Raw genomic sequence first — 18,279 nt, 5'->3', positions numbered from 1 at the left:
CCCTCCACAGTGTGCCATACTTTCAACACTCTGAAGTATCTGAGGGTCTCAGCAGTGCCTTACTCTGTGAGGATGAGGGTGGAAAAGTCGGCGCACAATAAAGGTTGTTGCTACGATACAAAACACAATTGTCCCCAGGATTTCCTTCCACCAGTGTAAGAGGAGGACGGGGTCCTTTCTGCGGATGTTCTTGTTGTAGCTGGGGTTGTCCAGGAACCTGACTGTGATCTGGGTGCTCCGTTTGTTCCTTTCCCTCTTGTAATACGGCAGATAGTAGCCATTATCTTCAAAGACAAACATGACAAGGGTGTTTTCTTTAAAAAAGTAAATCAAAATACCTTCAACTGTTCAAAACTATTTTCCTATGACTTACAACATTAAGTCCTTGTCAAAAAAGTTTCATCTCCTTATCTCATTTCAAATATCTTCCTTTGCCTTATTTTCTCTTTTTCTTTCTGTTTTAAAAAAGATTTATTTATTTATTTACTTGAAAGGCAGAGTAACAGAGAGAGATGGTGAGACAGAGATCTTTCATCCACTGGTTCACTCCCCAGATGGCCACAACGGAACTCCACCTGCGTCTCCCACATGGGTGGCAGGGTCCCAAGCATCGGGTCATCCTCTGCTGCTTTCCCAGACCCAGTACCAGGGAGCTGGTTTGGAAGTGGAGCAGCCGGGATTCCAAGTGGTGCTTGCATTGGATGCCGGGGTTGGAGGCAGCAGCTTAACTCGCTACACCACTACAGTGGCCCCTTGTTTTTTTCTTTTTCATTACGTAGAGATCTTTTCCTTTATTCCCTAAGTAATAAGGCTAGAAAAGAAACCTTCAAGGCCACCCCATTCATTACCATTAGTAACTCAAGACTTCAAATACAAGATTTAGTTCTCAATCTTCCTTCAAGATACTGTAAGGTCTTCTTTCACTTGGTGTCACTCAAATACCAGATTTTACCACCACTCAGTCACTCTTCACAGCTGAGAGGAAAGTATTCTATTCTTGCTCTCTGGTTCATTTCTGGCTATCAGAATAAGTTTGCCTTCTATTTTGCACTACATGGGTAGACTACTCAATTCTCTTGTCTTAAAAAAACTATCATTACTTATTTGAGAGGCAAAGTGACACAGAAAAACAGAAAAAGAGAGAGCTCCCATCTGCTCCAAAAGCCCAAAAGTCTACAATAGCTGGGGGTGGCGGGGCAGAGCCAGTAGCTGAGAACTTTTTTTTTCCTTAAGATTTACTTATTTAAAGATAAGAGGTACAGAGAGAGAGAGCGAGCTTTTCCATCCTGGTTCACCCCCAGATGGCTGCAGTGGTTGGGGCTGGGCCAGGCTGAAGCTAGCAGCCAGGAGCTTCATACGAATCTCCCATGTGGGTGGCAAGGACCCAAGCACTAGGGCCATCTTCTGCTGCTTTTCCCAGACCATTAGCAGGGAGCTGAATCAGAAGTGGAGCAGCTGGGACGAACTGGTGCCTATGTGGGATGCTCGCACTGCAGATGGTGGCTTTACTCTCTAAGAAACAATGGTGGCCCCAGGAGCTAGGAACCTAATCCAGGTCTCCTACATAGGTAGCAGGAACCCAACTACTTGAGCCATCACCACTGCCTCCCAGGGTCTGCATTAGAAGGAAGTGGGAGCCAATGACCAGAGCCAGGAATTGAACCGAGGCACTTTGATGTGGGAGACAGGTATCTCAGCTGCTAAGCTAAGCATCTCCTCTTTTGATCCATATCAGATAAAGCCTGCTGTTTCTAACTTAAAGCCTTCTCATTTTTTTTTCTGACAAATTTAAAGTACACAATAATTTTCTGGCTCTAGCATGGAAGGTAACTAGTAAGGAATCTATGCTTCTGTTTGATGCAGATTTGAGGACTTTTAAAATACCTACCTATTCAAAAGAGTTTTACATACGAATATATCTAACTTTTAAAAACTGCAGCTAAGCTGAAGATGGCTCAAGTCCTTGGGTCCCTGCCACCTACATGGGTGACCCTGATGAAGCTCCTGGCTCCTTGTTTTGGTCCAGCCTCACTCTCAGACATTGTGACCATCTGAGGAGTGAACCACAGATGGAAGATCTGTCTCTCTGTCTCTTTCTCTAACTCTGCCTCTCAGATAAATAAATCTTAAAAAAAAAAAAAAAAGGCTGCTTACTAAACAGAAATTTTTTTAATTTATAAAATTTCAGAGGGAGACAAAAAGACTGAGACATACCACAGAGAAAGAGCGCTCCCGCTCCCTGAATGCCGGCAGTGCTCAGTGGGAGGCCAGGCTGAAGGTGGGAACCAATCTCCAGGTCCCCACGAGGCGGCAGGAACCCAATTATTTGAGCCATCACTACTGCCTCCCAGGGTCTGCATTAGCAGGAAGCTGGAGCAGGAGCTTGAGCAGACATGGAGCCCAGGCACTCTGACGTGGCATGCAGGTGTCCCAGTGGGCATTTTACACAACAGGCCAAAACCCACTTCCCACAAGAGTGCCATTCATGCCAAATTTTATCTACTCTTGACATCTGCACTAAGTTCCCTTGTCTGAGAACAAAATGAACACAACCAGGTTTACGTGACTTTCATGTAGCTCTATGGGAAACATTTGTTTTCTTCATTATACAGGCCATTGTTGCAGGCTGTAATTGTCATATAGGCTGACAATTAAATGAGAGCTGATACAAGAACTAATGTCTTCTGACACTCTGTGCCAGGCAGACACATCTATACGCGCATTATCTCAGTCAGACCTCACAACCTCACAACGACCAGATATTAGGATTATCATCCTCGTTTTACAGATAAAGACCCTGAGATACAGGGACATTAGGTGTGTCCACCCATGTAGAACACGGCAAAACTGGGATCTGGACCCTTGCAAGCTGACTTTGCAGCTTGTATGCTCAGCCACCACTCACAATATTGCCTCTCAAGATATTTTGCTTTCTGCACCCCAATCAATATTGCTTCATCTGAATTCCAGTAATTTTAAATTAGTAAGTTTAACAATATTTTCCGTCCAGGAGAATTCACACTTACCATATGGATACTGCAAAATTGAAAGGGCACCATTGCTGTACTCTTCATGAGAAAACTTATCATTACTAAGACATTTGTCAAATTCATCAGATCCTACCAAGACGGGTGTTCTAGAAGGAGAATCTAAAAGGAAAACGACAGAATCGTAACTGTCAAGACTTCAGTGAAAAGATATGTGCTCATTCACTGAGTAAACCAATACTCAACCACAGTTCAGTTCAGACACGCATGTTAAACAAACGAACCACGGTTCTGGCCCTTGAAAAGTACACAGTTTTATAGAGAAGATGACTCACTTAAACAAGAAATCAAAACATGATGTGATGTGAATTAAAAACCAAAGTATAGAAACATAATTAAAGAAGTAGGTAAATTCACTCTGTTTATGTGTCTCAAAGAATACGAAGTGACAGCCAGATAAGTTTACCTAAATATTCCAAGTATAAATGTTAAGGGATAAATGTTACTTTGACATGGTTAAGAGTTTTTCCAAATTGTACAGAGAAATATTTTACTGACTTTTTTTTTTCTATAGAAGCAACTGCCACTTCCAGGAAAACCTGCTCTAAATTATAACTAAAATTCATTATCAACACTTGAAGGAACTTCACCATTTCCCAGTAAAACATAAAGCATAAAACAACTTGAATCTTTGCAATATTCCAAACTATCTATAAAAGTTTATAATTCACTTACGAATTAAAGGCTTCCACTTGATTGTTGGCAAAGGAATAATTGCATTTTCATTATTGACAGATTCCAAGGCTTTGGGACTTGTAGGAAACTTCTCTGAAATTCTGACTGATGACTGTAAATATAGCTGGCCTCTATACATTCCTGGATAGAACAGGACATTGTCAATGACACAATGAATTTTTCAAAAACCTTTCATTTTCATTGAATAAATTTAGATTAATTCCAGTTATTTCTTTGTGTACTACATAGCTCTTTTATTTATTTATTTTTGTTTTTGTTTTCGACAGGCAGAGTTAGACAGTGAGAGAGACAAACAGAGAGAAAGGTCTTCTTTCCATTGGTTCATCCCCCAAATGGCCACTACAGCCAGCATGCTGCACCAATCTGAAGCCAGGAGCCAGGTGCTTCCTCCTGGTCTCCCACGCAGGTGCAGGGCCCAAACACTTGGGCCAAACTCCACTGCACTCCTGGGCCACAGCAGAGAGCTGGACTGGAAGAGGAGCAACCAGGACAGAATCAAGCGCCCCGACCGGGACTAGAACCCGGGGTACTGGCACCACAGGCGGAGGATTAGCCTAGTGAGCCGCGGCGCCAGCTACTACATAGCTCTTTTAAGTGAACATTCCCACAGTACTCAAATACGACTCGGTGATTATTCAACAAAAGTTTGCCATAAAAGCTTATTAAGTCCAGCATTACTGCTAACAATTCCAATGCTATCATGATACATGTGTGCTACGTTATTCTATCAAATTCTTGTACTTCATTGAGATTAAGGGGTGGGTAGCACACTGATAGAACTTACAGAGTTTTGTGAGGCTGTGATGACCAAAAGGATTTAAATTAGATTCAAGAGTTTTCAAGATTTATTGTATTAAAGGCTTTCAATTACTTAGAAGCACACCAGAATTTTGCTTTTGTTTTTCAGATTGCTTGTAAGGTGTAAAGAAAAAGCCTCTGCCCCCGCAACAAAACCTTTATCTGTTGTTCTTTTTTTTAAAAAAAGATTTATTTATCTGAAATGTAGGGTGATAGAGAGATCTTCTATCTGCTGGTTCACTCCCTATATGGCTGCAACAGTCAGGTCTGGGTCTGACTGAAGCCAGGAGCCAGGAACTCCATCCTGGTTTCCCACATGACTGGCATGGGCTTAAATAATTAGGTCATCCTCTGCTGCCTTCCCAGGTGCTGTAACCGGAAACTGCATGGGAAGCGGAGCAGCTGGGGCTCACATTAGTCCTCTGATATGGGAGTCAGCATCCTGGCAAGCACACGCCTGACCTGCTGCACCACAAAACCCGCCCCCAAATCCTAATCTTTAAACAAACTGATAAAAATGTGAATACAAACACACATGTAGAAAGTTGTAGACGTTAGAGATAAATACACGAGGTTAAAAGGTAAATGTCTTCTGGTGCAAGAAACTTGTGAAATACATGCAGTTTTTATATAATACACATTTTTATTAAAGTTTCTGAAGAAATTTAGTGTTCATGAATTTCAAAATTTTATGCATCAAAATAAATGTACCTTTCAATTCCATCTCAATGAAGTTTTTTTTTTTTTAATTAATCTATTTATTTTGAAAGTCAGAGTTACAGAGAGAGAGGGAGAAAGAGGAGGATCTTCCACCTGCTGGTTTCTCCACAATTGGCTGCAATGGCCAGGGCTGGGCCAGGCCAGGGCCAGGCCAAAGCCAGGAGCCAGGAGCTTCTTCCAGGTCTCCCATGTCGGTGGAAGGGGCCCAAACACTTGGGCTATCTTCCACTGTTTTCCCAGGCCAACAGCAGGGAACTGGATCGGAAGTGGAACAGCAGGGACACAAATCTGCACCTATATACGATGCTGGCATTGAAGGCGGCAGCTGTACCCACTATGCCACAATGCCAGCCCCTCCATGAAGTTTTTTAAGTACCTTTATAATTTTACATCATGCTGTACAATGAAAACACTTCTAATCCATTTAATAAAGGTCTCAGATACTGCAGCCAGTGCTGTCGTGCGGTGGGTTAACGCCCTGACCTGAAGTGCCGGCATCCCATATGGGTGCTGGTTGGGGTCCTGGCTGCTCCACTTCCAATCCAACTCTCTGCTATGGCCTGGGAAAGCAGTAGTAGATGGCCCAAGTCCTTGGGCCCCTGTACCCACATGGGAGACCCGGAAGAAGCTCCTGGCTCCTGGCTTTGGATAGGCGTAGCTCTGGCTCTTGCGGCCAATTGGGGAGTGAACCAGCAGATGGAAGACCTCTCTCTCTGCCTCTCCTCTCTCTGTGTAACTCTAACTTTCAAATAAATAAATAAATCTTTTTTTTTTAAAAAAGGTCTCAGATAAAAAGAATATACTACAGCTATTAAAAGATTCAGAATTGGACAAATGAAAAATTAGCAGGAATGGAAACCAAGATACAAACCTTCAGGAAAATCTAAATCATAGAATATATTTAGGAATTAAAGCTACTATAGGGGCTTCTGAACTGGGAACAATGTAAGAACACAGGGTTGGCATCATGGTGGCATTGCGGCAGCCCATACGAGTACTGGTTGAAGTACTGGCTGCTCTGCTTCTGATCTGACTCTGCCAACGTGCCTGGGAAAGCAGCAGAAGATGGTCCGAGTGCTTGGAACCCTGCCACTCACATGGGAGACCTGGTTGGAGTTCTAGGCTTCTCGCTTCAGCTTGCCCCAATCCTGGCTCTTGCAGCCAACTGGGGAGTGAACTAGCAAATGAAAGATCTCTCTCTCTCTCTCTCTGTGTTTCTCTCACTTTTCAAATAAATAAGTAAATAAATAAATATTTAAAAAGTGCAGGAATACCACATAGATGCCAGTGGGTAGCATCACTAGACAAGAGGCTTGTCTCACCCAAGTACACGCTGTTCTCTGTGGCTCCGCGGGCAGCTTCCACAATGTCTTCCTCCTCTTCCAGAGCGTCCTCATTCGACGTGTAACTTGTGTCATCAAAGAGACTGATGGGAATGACTTTCCCGTCCTTAACCAACCAGGCAGATGCAATTGGAGTGCAAAACTAAACAAAAGCGGAAGGAAGAGTTTCAATAACTCAAGCAGTATTTACGCACTTTCAGCTCCTCAGATGCCATTAAAACCACACATTTCGTCAAGCGTAAAGAACGGCAGGTGTTTCTGCCCGCACGGCAGGTGTGGTCAAAGCAGAAGAGGCAGAGACACGCGCACAGATCCTCAGTGGCTGCAGTACCTGGTACTCCCACTCCAGGTGCCCTCCCTTCTTGCTGAACGCCATGACCTTCCAGTCGGCCACCGAGACCTTTATCACCGCGTCCATCGTGGCAGCTTCCTGTTCTTCCACATCTGAAATAATTTTAGACTCTTCTTTGTTCCCTCTGGGCTTAAAGGTGCTTTCAATAAATCCGGCTCTAGTTTCCATGTCTGGAATATACCGAAGTTCAAAGTGGCCAACACTGAAATTCCACCTTAAATTCACAAAGGTGTGTTTTAGAAATTTACGTTTGAAGAAAGGGACCAAATGCTACACAACTCTTCTAGACTGAAGGAGCAAATTAAAATTTGATGATGGGAGTAAGCACAACTCCACATAGTAATCTCTCGGAAAGGCGTGCTTTGCTGATTTGCGCCACAAGAGGGCCCCCAACCCACAGCTTTGCCCTGACCCTTAGAAGGGGTCTCAGAATCTGGGACTGACAACAGCTTTGGGACAGATTTTTTTTTTTTTCCCAAAAATTAACATCTATTTGCACTTCTAAATTGAGTGGTTTTCTCAAAACATATCAAAGTCACCGTAAGATGAGATAGCATGTAGTCTGTCTTGCCTCTTAAATGACCGAGATGTGGTAAGTAGTTACCCTTTCCTAAGTCTCACTGTCCTTGCCCATAAAGTGGCAGTAATGATGTTTTCTCTACTAATTAATAAGTAGAACAGTCACTTAACTATTGATGGTATAATGTCTTATAACTTACATGTGAAATGACCTCACCAAGAATTTCAACATCTATTTAAGAAAAAAAAATAGTTGAGGAGCACAGATCTTGGACCCATACCCTTCCCACTCTGGTTACTAAACACTCTTAGTTGTACTTCTGCTCCTGTGGTGGCTGAGCTCCCTGTGAGCACTCAAACACTTAAGGAGACAAAATCCCATCAAGACAAAGAAGGCCGCGTTGTCAGCAGGTGCAAAGGGTTACCCACAGTTCTTGTAAAGAAGGAAGAATAAATACATTCTTTTTTTTTTTTTTTTTTTTTTTTTGACAGGCAGAGTGGACAGTGAGAGAGAGAGACAGAGAGAAAGGTCTTCCTTTGCCGTTGGTTCACCCTCCAATGGCCGCCGCGGCCGGCGCGCTGCGGCCGGCGCACCGCGCTGATCCGATGGCAGGAGCCAGGAGCCAGGTGCTTTTCCTGGTCTCCCATGGGGTGCAGGGCCCAAGCACCTGGGCCATCCTCCACTGCACTCCCTGGCCACAGCAGAGGGCTGGCCTGGAAGAGGGGCAACCGGGACAGAATCCGGCGCCCCGACCGGGACTAGAACCCGGTGTGCCGGCGCCGCTAGGCGGAGGATTAGCCTAGTGAGCCGCGGCGCCGGCTGGAAGAATAAATACATTCTTAACTGAGTTTGAGAACACAGCTTTCAGGAAAGGACAGTGCATTATATTCCATCAGACTGGACAAAACCAAAATCTGTTTCACTTTTGTAAGAAAGATGGGGTCTAAAGTCATTTTTATCTCACAGGCATTTAAAACTTTAATATTAGGTTTAAAAAAAATCAAGCACGTGATCCAGGATCAGCTCATCTTTAAATCACATATTTCAGTGTAAAAATAACAGAAGGGGTTCATTACTTAAGGAAGAAAATAAGATATTAGGCCAAATAAATGTTATGTTAATAGGTTAAGAAAATAGGATAAAATGATTATTCTAAAATTGGAGTAAAGAAATCATGTTGTCCAAAGAGACAAATATCATGTTTTCCCTGATCTGTGGTAACTAATGGAGTACCTAAAGGTAATCTATAGGAATAAAATTGATATTTTGAGATTCAATGATTGTTTACAGCCCTTTTCCCTAATGTTGAATGGTGTTATTTTTTTTTCTTCATACTACTTGTTGAACTCTTTACTTAGTGTAGGGTTAATCTTATGAGTATAAAGTTAACTAAAAATAGATCTTTATAAAAATTAAGAATGGGAATAGGAGAAGGAGGAAGAAGAAGGGTGGGTGTGTGGATGGGAGGGAGGGTAGGGTGGGAAGTTCCACTATGTTACTGAATCTGTATATAGAAAATACATGAAATGTGTATGCCTTAAATAAAATTTAAAAAAGAAAAAAGAAATCATGCTGAAACTACCTACTACACAGAGCTACACAGTCAAATAAATCCAAGTCAACCACATTAACTGTCTTAAGAGTTGTCTGAGGGGCCGGCGCTGTGGCACAGAGTGGTAAAGCCGCCACCTGCAGTGCTGGCATCCCATATGGGCGCCAGTTTGAGTCCCAGCTGCTCCACTTCTGATCCAGCTCTCTGCTGTGGCCTGGGAAAGCAGCAGAAGATGGCCCAAGTCCTTGGGCCCCTGCCCCGGTGTGGGAGACCCAGAAGAAGCTCCTGGCTCCTGGCTTTGGATCAGCGCAGCTCTGGCCATTGTGGTCATTTGGGGAGTAAACCAGTGGATGGAAGACCTCTCTCTCTCCTGCCTCTGCCTCTCTGTAACTCTCTGCCTTTCAAATAAATAAATAAATCTTTATATATATAAAAAAAGAGTTGTCTGCACACAAAGATCTTCAATCAGCGAGGTTCCTACGAAAACCATCCTTCACCTGGGACCCATCTACTAGATGGGCGCTGCGCGGCACTGCTTCTGGCCACCGTATCTTGAAACGCGCGCTAACAAGTTCAGTCCACCATTCGTTAATAACCATGAGGTCACTTTTAATTTGGGGTCTGCATTTCTCTTAAAAGATCCGTGTGCTTTTAGGGCAACAAAACCACTCATAAAACCTCCCCAAAGAACACTGGTGCGTTGCGCCCTCGGGTACACCTGTAAGTAATGTCAACGCGTTGCTATCTGAATACACACTTCTCATTGCCGCTGCGGGGCCCGACAGCTCTAACGGTCTTCTGGGTGTGCTGCAGAAGCAGGATGTCCTCCTCCTCTTCCATCTCGTCACTGTCCCACCGGCGACAGCCCATAGCTGAACAGATGTACCTCACCTGAAACACAGACATCAGGTCAGTGAAGGGCACGGTTCCCAGGAGGCCAGAGACATGCGAAGAATTGCCATGATTTTTAAAAGTAAAAAGAAATTAGGGTCACGTGCCCAAAGCACCCAAGTAGCTACAAGTATCAGGAATAAGTCATAAAATGAACTATTCAGAACCATAAAAGTAGCAATAAATATTTAATGCAGGGAATGACTAAAGAGTTAGATAATGTTAGTCTTGTTCTGGGGATTTCCATAAAACATACAAGAAGAAACAGGGGCTTGCATTGTGGTACAGCAGGTTAAGCTGCTGCCTACGAAGCTGGCATCCCCTATCGGAGCCCTGGTTGAGTTCTAGCTGCTCTGCTTCTGATCCAGCTCCCTGCTAATGCACCTGGGAACGCAACGGATGATGGCCCATAGGAGACCCAGATAGAGTTCCTGGCTCCTGGCCTCAGCTTGGCCCAGCCAAAACCATTGTGGCCATTTGGGCAGAGAACCAACGGATGGAAGATCTCTTTCTCTGTGTCTCCCTTTCTCTCTCTGTCATCATTTCAAGTAAATAAATAAATCTTAAAAAAAATATAAATGGATAATCAGATGTCTTACTAACAATACCACTAATAAAATTCTGGGTGAGTTTAAAAAATCAGAGCTTTTAAACAGAGTATTGGGCTTTGAAATTTTGAATTCTTTTCTAATAGCTTTTATGTTTAAAAGTGCCTCATTCAAATCTTCATTAAAAGAAAAAAGACACTTAGCATGCTATGAACTAAAACCAGCATAAAAAGGACATACCAGCTGGACCACCACCATTTTGTAGCAGCACAGCAAACCAGAGAACCAGACGACTGTGTTCAAAACTATTGTTTTACAGGTGGGAATACGGAAGTAAACAAAGACTGAAGTACTTGCTCAAAAATGGCCTCCTGCAGCAATGCAGATGTAGGTGGGTGGGGAAGGCAGAAAGCATCTGTGGTAGCAAGAAGGTGCTATGGGCCAAATTCCAGACACAGAACCCACGTCTGGGCAACGGAAGGTCCTAGTCTTTCTTCTTTTATCCTACGTCCACACATAAAATGTTCATGGATGGGGGCTGGCATTGAGAGGCATTGTTAAGTAGCCACCTGCTATGCCAGCATATCATATAGGACTGCCAGTTCAAGTCTTGGCCGCTACACTTCTGATCCAGCTCTCTGCATGTATGCCTGGGAAGCAGCAGAAAACGGCCCAAGCACTTGGGCTCTTGCCACCCACGTGGGAGACTCAAGTGGAATCCTAGGTTCCCGGCTTCACCTGGCCAGCCCCAGCCATTGTGGCCACTGAGGTATAAATCAGCGAATAGAATGGAAAATCTTTGTCTCTTCCCCTGCCTTTCAGAAAAAAATGTTAAGGGGTTAAAAAAAAAAAAAAGATTTAAAGAGATGTTTTAAATTAATTACTCATAATAATGGATTTATGTCACAAGACCCAATCTTAGGAGCAGAGTCTACTGTGATCATATCCTCAGAGTTAATGAACGTCTAGGTCGTTAGCAGTAGGATTTTCTTGTCAGACAGATCTAACTCAAATCTGACCTTGGAAGCTTCTGAACCTTTTTGAAGGGCTCAGCTTTCTCATCTATAAAATGAATATAAATTCTTCTCTTGGGTCATCTTACTATAAGATCAAACTAGATAAATGACTAGTAGTAATTATTCTATCATCAGGATTATTATCAACCTCTGGAGGGTCCCTCATCTGCCAAAATATGAGTTAACATAGACAACCCTGAGAGACATCATGAAGACTGCAAAATAAGCTGTGCCAGAGGACCCACCACGAGGTAGACTATGTTTATCAATTCTCTTGTTCCCGGCTTGGCTGTTTATTCTGTTAATCTTAGATAAATCCAGTTTCCCCTTCACACTTCTTATCACACAATGGATATCCTCAGGAGAAAATCGTAACAAACCTCAGCTAGGAACAGCACAGTTTAAGACATTTTCACTCACCTTTCCACTGTATGCGCCGAGCCCGTATGTACTGAGGGACTTTCCTCCCACCAAAACCACATCATCTCCAAATTTATAAGAAGATTCAAGAAGGGATTCAACTGTGAAAGGAACAGTTTCCATGCTCTCACGGTCTCGGTCCCACTGGAAGAGGTCTCCATCCAGGGAAGGAATGATGACCTTATTCCCAAACACCTGAAACAGAAGCTAACTTTTAAAAAAGTCATGACTTTAACCCAACAAGCAGCAGCAGTCTGTCAACCTCCAGTAATTTATAAGAATCGCCCACGGCCTCCAGAGCCTGCACATGGTTTTCCTCAAATTCCTTTTTGCCAAGAGCCAAGAGGGTCTCATGATGATCAGTGAATGACTAAAAGAGAGTTCTGGAATCAAGTGAGTTAAGATGAGATAATAGGGGTTAGCACTGAGGCATAGTATGCTAAGCCTCCACCTCTGGCACTGGTATCCCATACGGGTGCAGGTTCCTGTCCTGGCTGCTCCTCTTCCAATCCAGCTCTCTGCTATGGCCTGGGAAAGCAGTGGAGGATGGCCCAAGTGCTTGGCCCCTGCACCCACATGGGAGACCTGGAATAAGCTCCTGGCTCCTGGTTCCTGGCTTTGGCCACCCAGCCCTGGCCATTGTGGCCATCTGGGGAGTGAACCAGCAGATGGAAGATCTTTCTCTCCCTCTCTCTGTCTGTAACTCTGCCTCTCAAATAAGTAAATTAATGCCGGCCCCTAAATAAAATCTTTAAAAAAAAAAAGAGTATATTTTTAAAAAGGAGAGATTATAAGAGTTCTTATAGCTATCAATACGTGAGGCCGGCACCATGGCTCATTTGGCTAATCCTCCGCCTGCAGCGCCGGCACCTGAGGTTCTAGCCGCCGGGTACTAGTCCCAGTTGTTCCTCTTCCAGTCCAGCTCTCTGCTATGGCCCGGGAGGGCAGTGGAGGTTGGCCCAAGTGCTTGGGTCCCTGCACCCGCAAGGGAAACCGGGAGGAAGTACCTGGCTCCTGGCTTTGGATTGGTGCAGCGCCGGCCGTGGCGGCCAATAGGGGAGTGAGCCAATGGAAGGAAGACCTTTCTCTCTGTCTCTCTCTCACTGTCTAACTCTGCCTGGCAAAAAAAAAAAAAAAAAAAAAAAAAAAGTGAAAATACAATATGACTTTTTAGTAAATGGATAATACTCATATGTAGTATTTTCTAGATCTATTTTATCTAGGCCAATTACTGTCATAGATGGTATCTGAATCCCGGGCACACGGACTTGGAGATGTCAATTCATGCTGTCTCCCAGCCCTTCTTTTATTTACCTTTTCAAGTCTGCTATGAGCTGAGAGCCTTGGGACTTCCTTTAAGTTCTCAGTTATCCTTCCTTCTTTGAACTATGTTGATAGACAGCCGGGTTATGTGCCAGGCACAGTCTTGTGGTTAGGATAGACATGTATACAAAACAGACAATGAAAACCACTACCCTTGTGGAGGTCAAACCCTAGTGTTGGGAACCAAATCATATAATAAATAAAGTACACAGTATGTTAGGTGACAACTGCCATGCAGAACAACAAGCTATAGGGGGACTGGAAAACGTGTGTGGCTCAGGAGGGAGTTGTCAGTGAAGAGCTCAGAGTCCCCAGTGGGAAAGTAACACATCGGTGAAGACTTAACTAGGAGAGCCCTGCTGAGGCCTGGGAAACACGCTGTGCAAAGGCCCTTGGGTGGAGGCACACCCTTCACCTTCGAGGAACCACAAGGAACGTGAACAGGCTGAGAAGCAAGAGTGGAAGGCAGAGAGAGCAGCTGACAGCACTGTGAAGGTGTTGGAGGTGCTTAGGTCTTGGATATAAATGGACGGTAAAGCCAACAGCATTTCCTGATGGACGGTAAAGCCAACAGCATTTCCTGCACAGCCTGAACAAAAAAAGGAGCCCAGGGATAGGTATCATTTGGCATGGCGGTTAACACTGCTTGGAATGTCAGCATCCCAGTCGAAATGCATAGTTCAAGCCCAGCTCCTATCCTGACTCCAGCTTCTTGCTAACGCACACCCTCCGACAGAAGATGATGCCTCAAGAACTTGGGTTCCTGACACCCATGTAAGAGACCTGGATTCACAGCGTAGGCCTGGCCCAGCCCCAGATGTTGTGGGCATTTGGAGTGAATAGGGGATGGGAAAACGTTATCTGTTTCTCTCTCGGCCTTTCAAATAAATATATTTTTAGAAAATGAGTCAAGGATTACTCCAGGGATTTTTGTCCTCGAAAATTGTGTTTCTTAAAAGAGTTTCAGGGTTGGTGCTGTGATGTAGTGGTTAAAGCCACTGCCTACAGTACTGATATCCCATATGGGAGCTGGTTCGAGTCCTGGATGCTTCACTTCTGATCCAGCTCTCTGCCATGGCCTGGGAAGGTAGCAGAAGATGGCCCAAGTTCTTGAGCCCCTGCACCTGCATGGGGGACCCAGAAGAAGCTCCTAGTTTCTAGCTTTGGATTAGCTCAGCTCCGGCCATTGCAAACATGTGAGGATTGAACCAGTCAATGGAAGACCTCTCTCTCTCTGCCTGTGCCTCTCTGTTAACTCTGCCTTTCAAATAAATAGATAAATAAATAAATCTTTTTTTAAGAGTTTTAGTACATGTCTTTGTGACACTGACCTCTGGCATTTTAAAAATATGTAATTGAATCCACTTCAATTAATGACACTATTTTCCAATCATTTGGGATCAAAACTTTAAGAAAGGGGAATATCAAAGGGATATAAGTTAAAAAATAAAACTTTATGGGGGCCAGCAACATGGCACAGTGGGTTAAGCCACTGCCTGTGATGCATGACATCCCATACGGGCACTGATTTGAGTTTGAGCTGCTCCACTTCTGCTTCAGCTCCCTGCTAATGTCCCTGGGAAAGCAGCAGCAGGTGTACCAAGTGTGTGGCCCCTGCACCCATGTTGGGGACCCACATGAAGCTCTTGGGTCCTGGCTTTGGTCTGGCCCAGCTCTGGCCGTTGCGACCATTTGGAGAGTGGACCAGCAATGGAAGATCCTCTATCTGTCTGTCCTTTTCACTCTCTATAACTCTGCCTTTTAAATAAATAAATCTTTTCACAAAGTCTAAGAAAAAAAAAAACTTCAAGTGAATGTTGGCTTTAACTTTTTAACAACAAAATGTTTCTACATAATTTTTATTCCTTAAGCAGCACATGCTTTCTTTCAAGGGATACTTATTTGAGGGGTGGGCATTTAGCCCAGTGGTTAAGACACTTGCATCCTACATCACAGTACCTGGGTTTGATATCCAGCTCCAGCCCCTAATTTCAGCTTCCTACTAATGTGGATCCTAGAAGGCAGTGGTGACGGTTAAAGTAACCGGGTTCCTGCTCCCAGGTGGAAGACCCAGACTGAGTTCTTGGCTCCTGGGTCCCAGCTTTGGCTCTGGTCATTGCAAGCATTTGGAGAATGAACCAGCAGATAAAAGCGTGTGTTCATAGTGCTGTGGCATATCAGGCGAAGCCACCACCTGCAGTTCCAGCATCCCTTATGGGTGTTGGTTCAAGACCCGGCTGACCACTTCTGATCCGGCTTGTAGCTAATGTGCCTGGGAAAGCAGAAGAAGATGGCCCAAGTCCTTGGGCCCCTGCATCCATATGAGAGACACGGAAGAAGCCTCAGCCTCCTGGCTTCATATTGGTCCAGCTCTGGCCATTGAGGCCATTTAGGAAGTGAACCAGCAGATAGAAGACCTCTCTCTCTGTCTCCCTCTGCCTCTCTGTAACAGTGCCTTTCAAATAAATAAACGAATCTTAAAAAAAAAAAAAAAAAGCATGTTCATATGTTCATTCTCTGTCTCCCTCTCTGCTTCTCAAATAAATCAAATTTTTTAAAGGGCTGGGGTATAGTTACTTAAACACTCTCCAAGTCACTGAGAATTCTAACTTGGTGCTCAATTCACATGCCCTTCCCTACCCCTACCTTTGTCCCAAGCCCCCTGGTTCTGGAAGACAGGCTGAAAACCCTAATTCATTTCTTTCTTCTGCATTTTAGTTCAAATCCTTGTTAGCTACTGTCTGAACCATTATAATAGCCTCTTACAGTTCTTAACTGGAAATTTCCCCAATCTGAGCTCTACCTATCTTCTGGATTAATCTCTCAGAGTCAGGGTTAATCCTGTTAGGACACTACTTAAAAACCTTGAACAGCTCTCTATTGCCTCTTATGAAAGATCCCAATTCCTAAAGAGCCACACAATCCTTTAGAGGGCATTCAAAGTCTTCTAAATATGACCTCAAGCAACCCTTTCATCCCTGTCTTTCACTTTTCTCTACATGGGTGGAAATCAGACACGGTTATTTAAACACAACATTTAATGTCGCTACTAATGTTCAGTTATGTCACCCTCAATGTCATTTTATTCTCCCTGGAACACCTTCCTGTACCAACTCTGACCACTGGAATCCTAACTGGCCTTCAACCTAGCATGACAAAATCTAAGACCATGTTGGCAATGCAAGTTTGCTAACAAAAATCTTTCCATTTCTTAACACTGCACTTTACTTTCTGTTCTGACTACAAACTGAGACATCATCACACTCTCAAAAACTGTTTATTGTACCTCCAGGAAATATTTACCAGGTATATTAAAGTTTACACATGTATGCTTATACAGTGGCTACTGGAGTAATGCACTCAATCTAGCACTCATATTTTATCTAATTCCATTAAAAAGAACAAAGGCTCCTATAGAAAATAGCTGATTCCAGGGCACACACAGGATAGGTACAAGATGAGCCTTTATCATATTATTATTCCAAAGAATAAAGATGTGCTCAGAAATGATTAGGGCATGCCAGTGGCCACATCTGGGCCAAGTTAAGCATGATGATAATTAAGTACTGAATTTTAAATATAAAGGAATTCATGAGTGCATACCAATAACAAATAAAGTAAATAATATATAGGGGAAGAGGGGATGGAGTTGGAAAAATCTGCATTTAGAAACCATCATACTAAAGACCAGATCAAACAAAAATTGGCAACAATTCTATATCTAGGTGGAAGCTTCGATAAGGAGCAGGATTCTTGTGTGATCTTAAACTGTCTCTCTACAGAGAGCTTACTAGTTATGAGAAATTAAAAAACAAAACATTAATTATTCAGTGGAGATCTGGGGGCACTACCTTGACTGGATGACCAGAATTAACATTATCAGTGAGTGATAAATGTAATAGCCTGAGGGAGGCCACAGCATTCCAGCCAAGAACCTCCAACCTGAATCTCATCACAAAGAGCTATCGGGCAAAAACACAGGAAACTTCTATTGTTTTTAAAATAAAAGGGCAGCTAGACTGTATTCTTCAAAAATGTCAACGTTGGGGCCAGCATGGTAGCACAGTGAGCTAAACCACTGTGAGACACAGGCATCCCACATAGGAGAGTGCCTTTTAGAGTCCTGGCTGGCTGGCTCACATGCTCGCTCGCTCGCTCTCTCTCACTCACTCACTCATATATAAATCTTTTAAAATGTCAGCATCATAAGAGACAAAGAAAGGCTCTGGGAAAATTCAAATTAAAAGAGGCTATCATAACCAAAAAAAAAAAATGCAACACCTGACCACAGAATGGATGAAAGATTAGGGGTGGTGGGTTTGGGTCACAGTGTGCATACCCCACGATAACAGTATGTAGTAATTATTCAGTATGATCTTCCACTTTCAGTTACCTGCCAGAAAATCAGGTTATTTACTGTTCTCTACCTTCTGCATTAGGGGAGCTCTTCTATTTACTGGGACAATAGATTCAAATTACGATACAGTTTTAAAAAAATAGGCATTTTAATTGGCAGCTCAACAGCAGTATTGAAGCACAAACAGGAAAGCAGGTGTGCATCAGCAAGAGGAAGAGGAAGTAGGGTAGGTGGGACCGTGGTAAACAGACTGCATTTATTTTGACTTGTTTCCTCTTCCATTTACAACTTCTTTTCCCCTCAAGCCTAGCAAGTCCCAAGAGAACACGATGGCTCCAAAGTGGAAGACGCAACTGTCAAATTGATAGGGACCAAGAGTCATCTTTGTGCTCCTGTAAAAGAAAACTTCCCATCTTCAACGAATAATACGGTCAAAACCACCAAGATCTGATATGAGTGACCGTACTGAGAAGGCTGCCTTGTTTTTAAAAGTTAAATCTTCAGCAGCGTTAACTCAGGAAGTGCAAAATACCAAACAATAACAAGACAGCATTATGATTCAATCGTGAATCATCCTATCATATTTCTGCATAATGATTTTAGGAGTTCACTTTTAAATAGCTGCTCTTCACTAATTGGCTGCTTATGAGTCATCCACATGGCTGCTGACCTCTGCACCAATCTCTGTGAAGCCTT

The 18,279-nt window shown here is 43.5% G+C and overlaps 1 protein-coding gene across 2 annotated transcripts in view; it reads right to left on the bottom strand.

The window, feature by feature from the left end:
• EIF2AK3 (eukaryotic translation initiation factor 2 alpha kinase 3) overlaps positions 1–18,279 on the bottom strand; it is a 77,300-nt gene that overhangs the window by 27,407 nt on the left and 31,614 nt on the right. Inside the window, exons 3-9 of one of the 2 annotated variants that reach the window (XM_017340230.4) lie at positions 11,904–12,098; positions 9,786–9,919; positions 6,936–7,170; positions 6,584–6,746; positions 3,723–3,863; positions 3,027–3,149; positions 64–284 (exon numbers count right to left, since the gene is read on the bottom strand). In XM_017340230.4, coding sequence (XP_017195719.4) covers positions 64–284; positions 3,027–3,149; positions 3,723–3,863; positions 6,584–6,746; positions 6,936–7,170; positions 9,786–9,919; positions 11,904–12,098 — 1,212 coding nt within the window. Of the gene's footprint in view, positions 1–63; positions 285–3,026; positions 3,150–3,722; positions 3,864–6,583; positions 6,747–6,935; positions 7,171–9,785; positions 9,920–11,903; positions 12,099–18,279 lie in introns of those variants that run through there. The other variant, XM_089326129.1, reaches the window with a different exon arrangement.

This window comes from Oryctolagus cuniculus, chromosome 2, assembly GCF_051225735.1.
Source record: "Oryctolagus cuniculus isolate XC-2025 breed Fujian yellow rabbit chromosome 2, ASM5122573v1, whole genome shotgun sequence".
NCBI classification, from domain to species: Eukaryota; Metazoa; Chordata; class Mammalia; order Lagomorpha; family Leporidae; genus Oryctolagus; species Oryctolagus cuniculus.
This window is presented reverse-complemented; position numbering and strand designations above follow the sequence as displayed.